Source organism: Podarcis gaigeae, assembly GCF_964106915.1.
Source record: "Podarcis gaigeae genome assembly, chromosome: 4".
NCBI lineage: Eukaryota > Metazoa > Chordata > Lepidosauria > Squamata > Lacertidae > Podarcis > Podarcis gaigeae.
In genome coordinates, this window is record NC_139677.1 from 95,649,851 (window position 1) to 95,661,786 (window position 11,936).

Here is an 11,936-nt window from a genome sequence, read left to right on the forward strand (position 1 = left end):
TCCAAAGGGGAGCTACCACGTGCTTTCCACATCCACCCCAGGGTTCGAAATTAGCAGGGCGCCAGGCGCATTTCACATCTAAAGATTCTCCATTTGCGAGCACCTCAAAAAGTCTGGGTGCCATTTTTTGCGCCTGGCTGACACTCAAGGATTACTGAAACATATGTGCTTTGAAGCCTCAAAGTATATGTTAAGGAGTTTAACAATAGAGAGTAGAGTGTTTTGAAAACTGAAGCATGGTACCAATATTTTTTGCTGTAAACACATTAAACATGTGTGACGTTAACGTATGAGAGTGCTGGAGGTGAAATAGTTAAACAGGTTACCCAGTCAGGACCCAGGGGGGTGGAGTCAGAGGGACTATAAAACCAGCTCTGGGAGGGGCGAAGGGGGGAGTTCGTTGGGAGTTGGGTGGTTGGTTGGAGTGGGAGTGAATTGGGATAGAGTCTGTGGGTAGGTTGAGTTAGTGTCGCGAAATAAGCTGAGTCAGGAACAGTTAGGGGCTAGGACGACAAGTAAATATCTGAGAGGTGGTTTAGTGAGGGAGAGCAGGTAGCGGAAGTTATAGGTCTGGATAGGCACCCTATGATTGTAATTGACCAATACCATTTATGAAACCACACGCTTGTTAAACTGCAATAAATAAACAGACATTTATGTTCTAATTTAACCCTGACTAGACTCAGTATTGTACCAGGTAGGGCCTGGGTGGTGGCAGCGAGAAATAAAGTGGTGGCACAGGGATCAATAGACGGTGAAACGTCCGGGGACCCTGTGTGATCGCCACACCATGTATTAACAATTTCTGTTAAAAATGTGATATTAACAATGTGTCACTTATGTGAACGCGTATTAGTTCATGCTTATCAAAATAATAAATAAAGTGTTGCTGGCTCTCTCTCCCCCCCCCCCCAATGGCAACTAGACCTTCTGTTTTGGCCCCCACAGCCCAGGTCCCAGGAGCCATTTGGCTCCTAGCTTTTCTATTCCAGTTTCTAATACTGATCCATCCATGGGAAGCTTTATAAATGTGTGCTATGGCCCTTCGTACCACCTTCTCTCCCAGCATTTCTAGGTAAAAAGATCTCTGGTACCCTTGTATGCCTCCTTCTGGGAAATCCTGCACCCCAGCTGGTGCCAAACATCTTGCTCTGCTTTCCTTTGGACCACTTCAGCGAGGCTGAGAAGGGGGTCTTGTCATCCGGGCAGCCCAGGACTTCCATACTCACTGCCCAGGCTTGTGCCCCGGGGAGATCACTTAGATGCTGCTAGCGCAGTGGTTTGACTTCACCATCAGAGGAGCACTCCATTGTCTCTTGAGGCAAATGGAGGCCAACATCCCCAGAGCTGTCAAAGACGTCTCTCTCCCTGAGAACCTGGGGCAGATTGAGGAGCCATTGCTGGCTAGGTGGCCCAATGGTCTGAATCAATGGTTCTCAAAGTGGGTGGGGTGGGGATTACCTAGGGGACAGCAGAGGGGGACGCTGAAGTTGTAAATGACTACCAGGCTTTGAAAAACTGGTATCAATGCAGCAACTTCACCAGTGTTGTTGAATTAATTAAACTTAGTAGTTTTAATTGGATTTTGAATAAAATGTGCAATCACTTGTTACTGTTTTGATTTTTTTTAATTGTGTTATTATCTTCCTTAGCAGGTTGCTCAGACTGCTATTCTGAACAATCCTTTTTGCAGGCTAGGGGGAACAATATATACGATATCTTTATTGTCATTGTCCCATACAGAACAATGAAATTGGAACTGGGGATAAGTTCATGAAACCAAAGGGTTGGTGGGTTTGGGAACTGTTTCTTTGAATGCTGTATAAGGGAACTATATTATTTGCATACCATCCCTCATCCACAGATCTCAGGGCAGTTCAAGACGTTGCAGTAATCTAACCTAGAGGTTACCAGATCTCAGGCAACAGTAGTTCCTGGGTTCATGTGCTGCCATGATTTCTGTGTACTGGTGAGAAATTGCCAATACTGCAGTGACCTTTGCCTTGTATACCTGGAGGATCAAAGTCCGTCAATAATGAAATAAGTCACTGGGTCTTCTAACGTCCCTCCTTTATGTATTTTGCTTCTGATTCTGTATCGCCGGTGGATTCCAGGGAGCTTAACTGGAAACCTGGTGCTCCTTTAACCAGCGGGAGTTAAAGCCCTTTGGAGAAGACTGGCTGCAACGGAAGCCCTTTGGGGATTTCTTTTTTAATTCCTTGTTTTCCTTTCCCTTGCAGCTGTGTAAATGAGTATGGAAGATTATGACTTTCTCTTCAAAATAGTTTTAATTGGGAACGCTGGCGTGGGGAAGACCTGCTTAGTGCGGCGGTTTACTCAGGTAAGGTGGCATTTCAGGGTTGTTGATGCTTCGGGCATTCAAGAAGGGCAGGGCAGATGTGTATGCAGCACATTCATATATGTGTTAGTTAGTGCACAGGAGGAAGGAGCTAGGACCCAGGAGAACCTCTGCCATCATCTCCTGGTATGAGACAGGACTGTACCATCATATAGTAAGAGAGGGCATCAGCCAACGCAGGAGTGGCTTGCCTGTGACCTTCCGGGTGTTGCCCTATTCTTGTATCAGGGTGGCCAGTCTGGCGATCTCCCTATGTTTCTGGACTCCAACTCCCATCATCCCCAGCCAGATTGGCCTCTTGTCAGGGATGATGGGAGTTGGAGTCCAACAGCATTTCAAGGGCTGCAGGCTCTCCATCTTTGAACTGCAGTCTCTGCTGCTGCTGCTGCTGCTGGGTTTTGGGGCAGGATGAACCTCATGGCTGAAGACAGGCTGGGGAAATCCTGTTGGACCATGCACATTGTTTGAGGATTGCAGCATCAAACAGGAACTTGGAGGTTTTTAAACAGAGGATGGATGGGGATCCACTGGAGATTCTTTAGCTGTGGTTCCTGCATCGCTGGGGGGTTGCAGGGGCTTGCAGAGCCAGGCAGAGGCCCAGGCCAGGTAGATAATGTGCCCCCCTTTTTTTACCCTGGGGATAGCTGAAGTCTTATAAATAAGTAAGTACAGTGGTATCTTGGGATGCGAACAGGATCCGTTCCAGAGCCCCGTTCGCATCCAGAAGCAAACGTAACTGGTGATGGCACATTTGCGCACATGCGCGTCTCTTTTCGCCGCTTCTGCGCATGGATGTGACGTCATTTTGAGTGTCTGCGCATGGCGAGCGACGAAACCCGGAAGTAACGCGCTCCGTTACTTCCGGGTTGCCGCAGAGCGCAACTCGAACATGCTCAACATGAAGTGTATTCAACCCAAGGTATGACTGTATATAAATAATTTTCACAAAAGTTATGCTGACAAATAATTTTATTTCAAGGCTTTAACCATATCTGCACATAAAGACAAAATGGAAAATATAGTTATTGCGATTGTGAATATGCTGACTAAGGCCCCCTTTGGAATCGGAGGCCCGGGCCAAGTGGCCCATATGGCCCCCCCCCCTCTGTCTGGGCCTGGGGGGTGGGACTAGATGACCAAGTTGCAGGGGAGTGTTTTGTTGTGCTGCAGACTTCCTATAGGATACAGACCCAGATGGGCTCTTGTTATATTTCTATGAGCAGGTGATGCCACTTTGGTGGAAGGAAAGTAATAACAGAAAACTGGCTTTCCCCTTCCCTTTCTGTGCAAGAAGACATTGAAAGGGTCAGCGGCAACATTGCATTTGCCTGGTAGAAAGGAAGTTCTTGCCGAGCGGTTGCGTAACCCACGGAATGTTTCTTGGCAGTTCTGCATCTTAAACAGTCAGCACTTCTTCCCCGTGGAGACCTTTCAAAGAATGTGCCTGGAAATATTCTCTTTTCTATGGGCAGCCTGCCATGGGGGCTGGAGCGAAGTTGACCCCCCACCCCTGGGGAAGTGGGGGTGGGGAATCAAAACACCAGCTTATCCACTCCACAGCCCATCCCTGTAAGTGTTCCGAGGGATGGAGGTGTCCAACACAACAAGAGGAACAAGCTGTGGTGCAGAGCTAACAAAAGAGGCAGCTGGTGCTTTGCTAGCTAGCTTGCTCTGTTCCAACAGCGACGACTTAAAATTCTGCTGGGAGCACTGCAGACTGACCGAACTCGCTGTGATTTGGTGGTTTCTGGGAGACATCTCCAGGTGATTTGTGTTCCTTTGCAAGGAACATAAATCTTGCTTGCTGCGCACACGGGGGGGGGGGGGGGGGCAAAACCACCCAAAGATCTCTTCTGTATAAAAAGTTGGGGGGAGGTGAGAGAGAATCTGCACATATTTCACTTTTGAGAAATACTGGGCTTTTCAGCTACCTTTCATAGCTTCCAAACATTATTATTTTTTTGCTCCGTTGGGCTGATCCTCCATGTCAGATGGGATTTGCACAACTTGGTCCCCCATCTTCTGAAAAACCGGCCGCAGAACAGTAGCTTGGGGGGGGGTGTTGTGAAGTGGTTTCTCTGAGCTGCACGAGGGGAAACAGTGTACGAGAAATTCAAATAAAATCCAAAGTGTGCAGCTCAGGAGAGTATTGGCCATGCGTTTTACGAAGGGGGGACGGTGTCCCCAAGGGACTCTGGAGACCATCTGTGCACGGAACTGCAGATGTCAACTCCTTGGCCACATTCCCCAGCCACTGAATGATGCCTCCTTTCCTGCAAAAAACCTAGAATTGGACCTGTTGGTGGTGCCTCATTGATTGCCATTATGCTGCAGGGCTGTTGCCTTGAGCAAAATTCTACTGTTGCAGGAAATCTGAAAATTTCCCTCTAGCCTTCCGTAAAGAAGAGATTCAGAAGAGGCATGTAATGACACAGAGCCTCAAGTCAGAACATTGATCAGTGTTCACAAGATTCTTCCACTAGGACAACGGCAGTGTGAAATGTCCAACATTCCTTATGCTGAAAATGTTTTATGAACAATGTTTGTTTTCCCTTCTCAAGGGTCTTTTTCCACCAGGGCAAGGTGCCACAATCGGCGTTGACTTTATGATTAAGACAGTGGAGATCAATGGTGAAAAAGTAAAGGTAAGGGTTTGCTTGGGTTTTTCCCCTCCACTTTGAGTTGATTTGACATAAGGAAAAACAGTTTTCTCTGTTAAAATATATGACCACTCAGGGAAATACCTGGGATCTTGGGATTGGAACTCTCATATTGGCGCCATGTTGTGTGATGTATGAAAACTCTGCATCCTATGAGTTTCCCCTTCATATGGAACTTCCCTGTGGCAGCAGTGGGGATTCCCATAGAAGGATCTCATTTCCCGTCTTTCACTCTGCCTCATCCTCTGCCCCCCACCTCCTATGAACCAAAGATCAGGTTTCCCAATCAATTGGGAGAAAGCAACTAAGAAAGAGATTGTAGAGGAAAGTGGCTGGGAGGCTAGGGGTTAAGCATCTCACTCTCCCACCTGTGGCTTCTCTCTACTGAAAATCCCTCCTGGCGCTTGCTTTGCATGTTGGAGGTGAATGTTGGCAATCCAGAGTCTAACAAATGGCCTCTACTACTGGGCTTAGCTGGCAACCTATAAGTATATTGGCGGCTTTGGAAAGGGGTATTGTGAATGGTTGCTATAGCATGGCAAGTGCAGATTGCCTAAGGGCCCCTCCAGGCACTCTTTTTATTGTGCATTCAATATTATTTGTGCCTATTATGCTATTAGGTTGGTTATACACGCTCTCACTTTCAGCAATATTTGCACCTACAAAGGTTTTCAGAAGGACACCCTGCTTTGCTTCAGATTGGTGCATGTCCCTTAACTTCCTGCTGAAATATCTTATATTCTAGGGTTGCCATATTTAAAACACTGTAACTATGGACAGAAAAGTTGTTAAGCTTTTTGGGAGGGGAGGGGGCCAAAGTCGTTGAGCTTTTTGGGCAAAATTGCTTTATGGGCTCCCATACATCTTAAGACATTTTCCCGATTTCCGTACGGACGTATGGCAAGTTTTCTGGGGGAGCATTGTAGAGCAACTAATAGAGTAGAGTGATATGTGGACTGTGCAGTATAAAGCCAGCACTAATGCAATATTGTTGGATTCAATGACATGTTGCAGAATACACCCGGGGGGGGGGGGGAGCTACCAGTCTGGAGGGACCCTAAGTTGTTGTAGGGCAAGGGTAGGGAACCTTTTCTGGTGGGCAGCCCGTTCCTTATCCCAGTCCCGGAAGGGCTGCCCACCTGCCCAGTTACATTCCCCCATCACTTTGCATGCATATGCAGTATCCACATGAGGCTGGTTCCAAGGAGAATCACCGGGGATGTCATGCATACATACATAATTTTATTTGTATGTCGCTTTTCCATAGATGAAACCATGCTCAAGGTGGCTTTAAACGAATTACATAATTACAGACATAACAAAAGTAGTAATAAACAATAAAGTATCAAAAATACACAACCAAAATCAAACAATTTCCCCATAAAATTCAGAAGATCTAAAATAAAGATACAAAAATTAGTTTCATTAAGAGTGACAGCCCCCCTCTCAACAACCCCCCCCCAAAATACCCCAGCCCAAGAGTCATCTCAGCTTCATGCCTCCTGTTGTAAATCTCAAAATGCAGAAAGGTTTATATCATCACGAATCATGGAAGGAGCTAAGGGAGAGCGATCCATCCCTTCCGTTTCTCCTAATAAAATTCAGGGTGAAGCTGTGGGCCTTTTGACATGTAAGACAACCTTGTTTTAAACAGATCCAGCAAGGCACTTTTCGACATTCTTAAAATGGGGTTGGGTTTATCGGGTGGCATACGGAAGAAATATTGCCTACGTTGAGACATTCTCGGGAAGGAAATTGGGGTCAATGAGACATTCTAATTGAGGATTTTGTACTAACGCAGTCGCTTTCTCCTTCCCACCCACCCACCCCAATTATTTTTCCTCCCTTGTTATGGGAAAAAAAGCTGCAGATCTGGGACACGGCAGGACAAGAGCGATTTCGGTCCATTACTCAAAGTTACTATCGCAGTGCTAATGCATTAATACTGACCTATGACATCACCTGCGAGGAGTCCTTCCGATGCCTCCCAGAGTGGCTGCGGGAGATAGAGCAGTACGCCAGCAATAAGGTCATCACCGTCCTAGTGGGTAAGAGGCATTGATGCAAAGGGAGCCTTAATAGCAAATCCATGGGTGGCAGAGTTGGGCAGGGGGAGTTGGAGCACAGGGCCATTGGAAGCATTGGCGGAAGGGAGATATGTGTGGCCTGCCTTCTTTGGACACAGCTATGCGCTGCGCTAGGCTTAACGCCAGCGATTTTTAGCAAGGATATGGAGGCCCAAGGTCTCAAAACGGCTCCCGGAGCAGTTTTATAGAGCTGTTGATTGCCGTTGGCAGATTTTATTGGAGTAGTAAAGAGGCTGCATGCAGACAGGGCTGGTCACTTCCAAGGAGAGCAGGGAAGGAAGGAGAAAGAGAGTCCAGACTTCCATGCTTCAACTCTCTTATGAGTTTTGTATGTCATGATGGCAAGCCCACAAATTGCAGCGTTTTCTTAACTTAACCGAGCAGCCTGCTCCCCATGCCCATTTCCAGTGTTCAGAGGTGACTGACGTTGCTTATGCAGGCAAAACACCAGTATCTGTGCACAGGAAGGAAGCATCTGCAGGCTCAGGGAAACCCCAAGATTTGTCCGTACCAAAAAAAACCACACTACCCTTTAGGAAAACAGTGCAAAAGGGGAAGGGAGAAACAGCTTCCCCAAAAACATAGCTGAATGAGAAATGCATTAGCTCAGTGGCCATGGAATGCTTTTCTTTGTGGGGACCGAGGGAGGATCAAATGGAGTCTCCAGAACTGGAGTATCCTGCAAGGCAATCTTTTGTTGCAGCCCCCACTAGTAGCTCAGAAACCCATGGTTGCATCTACATGCTCTTTTTGCACTGAAATTTTATTCTGAATACCCAGAAAAGTAATGTGGTTCTCCCACACACACACACACACATACCCCCCCCCCCCCCACTGCTCCTAGGAGGGCTTACTGGCTAGACAATTCCCCATGCTGGGTCACATCTTCTCCTCCGGCTCCTTTTCAAATGGAAACTCTTCCAGTTATTTAAGTGTGTTGGGACAGGGGTACAAAATGGGCACCAGGGATTGTACAGATATATTGACCACTTTGTTATTAAAAACAAACTACAACAAAACTTAAGGCTTTTTCCTTCCTGTTTGAAATAATTGGACTTGATGATAGAAGGCAGATGCTTTAGTTGAGATTCCTGCATTGCACAGGGTGGTACTAACTGACCCTCAGGGTCCCTTCCAACTGTACAGTTCTACCATTCCAAGATGAGCTAGTTAACAACTTTTTGGGTTTAGTTAGGGCAGCTGGCCAGCTGCAGTGGCACCGCGGCTGCTTCTCATTGGCTTTGTGCTTGCAGCCTAACAGTATGAAACACATTTACCCCTTGAATACAGACAAGGGACAGGGGGAGAAAATGGGAGGTGTGCAGAGCTGCTGCTCACCCCCTTTAGGTTGCAATAGTGCCCATACCTGGGAACGTGGGTTGTGGATGACAAATCTGGAAGTGGGAGATATAAATTCTGGTTTTGTGCCCCTCCTCCTTCCTGCTGAGTTCTGCAAAGGCGATGCTGAGAGGGGTCAGCAAACGTTTTCAGCAGGGGTCTGGTCCACTATCCCTTACACCTTGTGGGTGCCGGACTATATTTTGGAAAAATAAATGAACGGATTCCTGTGCCCCACAAATAACCCAGAGATGCATTTTAAATAAAAGGACACATTCTACTCATGTAAAAACATGTTGATTCCTGGACCGTCCGTGGGTCGGATTTAGAAGGTGATTAGGCGAGATCTGGCCCCTGGGCCTTAGTTTGCCAACCCATGGCTGAGACTAAGGAGGAAGCCAGCAGCCTGAGCTGGTTATAAGAAGGCAGGCAAGGTGGGAAGTAGCTGAGGGTTGGTGGGTCAGTGCCCCATTCATCCTAATGGACCAGCCTCCACTGCTCTGTAGGGTGGGTTTTTTAGTTTTCGTTGGCTTCTGCTGCCTGCAGCCAAGCTAATCTCCTCCGTCTGCTTTGTTTACGCAGGGAACAAGATTGATTTAGCGGATAAAAGAGAAGTCTCCCAACAAAGAGCGGAGGAATTTTCCGAAGCCCAAGACATGTACTATCTGGAGACTTCGGCTAAAGAATCGGATAACGTGGAAAAACTCTTTCTCGACTTGGCTTGCCGGCTGATCAGCGAAGCGCGGCAAAACACGCTTGTGAACAATGTGGAATCCCCGTTGCCCGGGGAAGGGAAAAGTATCAGCTATTTGACTTGCTGCAATTTCAACTGATAACCAGTCGAGCCCCCGAGGTTTATGACTCTTCTTTCTCGCCAAGGCCTGTCTTGACAAAGGCCGCTCCTGCCACCTCAACCCAATCTGACTGGCGGATGTCGTCAGGTTCACAACCTTGAAGCATGGCAGGCTGGCCACTTCGCCTGCGGGGTCAGCGTAGCAGAAATATAACCTGGTTTAATTTTTTTAAGATATATACACACACAAATATATATAAAAATGTAATTCCCCTGTAATCTGGAGGTGGTGAGGATTCACAAGGGTGCTCTAGGTATCCGATGGCAAGCGGAAGCCAGGTCTTCGTTTCACTTCCAGGAAGCAACTACGGAAACTTCCTTGGAATTACTGAGTAATTCAAGTTCTCTCTTGCACCATTCCCCCCCCCCCCCGACCTTTTAATAGGTGTAATGCACATTAGCCATCATGCAGCTGTCATGGCCTGCCAGCTAAGCAATGACCTGTGTATATAGATATGGCCCAAATCATTCGGTTTCTAGGGCACAGCCCCTGAAAATATGTTTCTTTTGGGGGGTGGGGGTGGGAAATAAGTGTTCATGCCTCTCATGTCCATACACTTTCATCGACGTGGAAGTTAAAAATAGAAATGCCAATATTTTGAAACCAACAAGAGTGGAGATTGGCTCTCTCACTTCTTTGGGTACTAATAGTTTGGCTAACTTTTCCCCCAGGCGAAATTTTAGATGCGATCCATAACTGCCCGCTCTGTTTTGTACAGAAGCCAGGAACTGTTCACTAGGAAGCACCAATTGTAAAAACAAACAAAAAACCCCTTTTTGCTGGTAGAAACAAATACACCACAGGCCTCATTTTGCCTGGATGCCGTTTCTGTGGGTTGAAAGAGTTGGTTTTAGCTTATTAAAGAGGAGTATTAAAAATCCTCTGTGAACTTGACCTGAACAAATAAGTGTTCTGAAGTTTGCAATTAAAATCTTGCACCATCCTGGCATATAGTGGAGCTTTCTGTTCCCACTTTCCATCATACGGAAGTGACCCGATGAAGGTGTTTTGAATATAGTTAATTATTTCGGGAGTTAGCAGAAATAGTTCCAGGACTGGTTCATTGGAATGCTGGGTAACTTGGGAATTTGGACAGCAATATAGAATTGTCTGTTTAAAGGCATATTACAACACAAGGATTCTGAGATTTTTGGGGGGCTGGCCAAATGTATCCATGTGTTCACTTTAAGCACAGATGCCACTCGTGGTGTGCACTGCTAAATGTAAAAAAGAAAGTGTGAGGAAGACCTTACCAAAGGAGTAAAACCCCAAGATCAGTCCTGATAATAGCTGTCCAGAACAGCAGTACAGTCTGCAGAAGGATCGATACTGAGCGTGCTTTTAATTAAAGCAGAAGCAGCCGCCACCACGGTACTGGACTCAAATCCATTTGTGGAAATGTATTTCTCATTGGGAAGCGAGCGCACAATTTCATAGGGTTTTTATATGCTTTAGGAATAAAACAGAAAATGGCAGCGCATGCTCTGATCTTTACTGAGGCTGCGACCATCTTGCAAAGCTGTAGCTCCTGAGAAGCGAATTCAAATTGCAATGTCAAAAAGCCTTCCTTTATAATGTAGTCGCTTGCAGGCTCACGATTGTAGTTCATCTAATTTGTCCGCTGCGCTCTCCTGGGCTCAACTGTGTGCGCGCGTGTGTATCTGTATGTAAAACTCTTGGCTTGGGCAATCCCCTCAGTCCCAAACCACGAAAGTTGGAAGCAGTGTGAAATGTGTCCTGCCCTCATCTCCATTGTTACTGCACCTCTTGTGCCATGCTCAAAGAACGCACCAGATTCTGCAAATTGGATGCTGGAAGAAGAATCACAGGGGCAGAGATGGCCAGCTTTTTTCCTCAGATCTTGGTGTCGACTCGCTTACCCTGCAAGGAAGGGCGAACTGTCTGGTTCATGATGGACCTGCAATGGATTGTAATTTTAGTATTAATTCGCTGGTTATTCTGTATTAGTATTAATTAGTTCAATTATGTGCAGAAGAAGAATGGGCACTGTTTGCTGGGGACTGGACGGGTGCATCTCCCCTGGTGAAAGGGGAACATGTGAAAAGGCATGGATACATGATGCGCTCTATGTATCAACCCTTTGTTTAAAGAGGGCTTGCTTTTACTCGAGTTGCTTCTAGGAGGCTGTGCCCGATCACCGACAAGGCGATCTCTTCTGCATTGAAAAAGAAGCTGCTAAAGTTTTAGCCTTTTTTGAGAATAAAGTCAACATTTTAAAAAGTGTGTGTCTTTCCTCTGCCCCCTACAAGGTTTTATCAAAATAAAGGGAGTGGACTGCAGTTTTCTGATAAATCACAGGCAAAAGGTTCATTCTGTGGTACCTCCTGTGAGAAAGAGCAGGTAGCAAGTGATGGAAAAGACCTTTGTGTTGAGACCCTGGATGGCTACTGCCAGCCAGAAACTAGATGGAGTCTGCCTTGGTGTAAGGCTATTTCCTATTTTCCTTTATCACTGCAGCAGAAACACACAAGAGATGAGATGTTAAAGGAATGTTACAGGGTCAAACCACATGTGGCATGATCAAATATACCCCTAGGGTTTTTATTTTTATGTGGAGAGTTGCATAATACATACAGACAAAGGGAGTTGCCATGAAATGACGAATGCATAGATAGTA

At 46.4% G+C, this 11,936-nt stretch overlaps 1 protein-coding gene across 2 annotated transcripts in view; it reads left to right on the plus strand.

Annotated features, from left to right (window-relative positions):
* The window catches only part of RAB30 (RAB30, member RAS oncogene family), a 42,491-nt gene extending 30,952 nt beyond the window's left edge, over nt 1-11,539 (plus strand). Inside the window, exons 2-5 of one of the 2 annotated variants that reach the window (XM_083737470.1) lie at nt 2,241-2,341; nt 4,921-5,004; nt 6,884-7,067; nt 9,027-11,539. In XM_083737470.1, the coding sequence (XP_083593596.1) occupies nt 2,249-2,341; nt 4,921-5,004; nt 6,884-7,067; nt 9,027-9,277 (612 nt within the window). In that variant the 5' untranslated portion in view covers nt 2,241-2,248 and the 3' untranslated portion in view covers nt 9,278-11,539. Of the gene's footprint in view, nt 1-2,240; nt 2,342-2,361; nt 3,209-3,278; nt 5,005-6,883; nt 7,068-9,026 lie in introns of those variants that run through there. The other variant, XM_083737471.1, reaches the window with a different exon arrangement.
* Nucleotides 11,540-11,936: the final 397 nt, after the last annotated feature.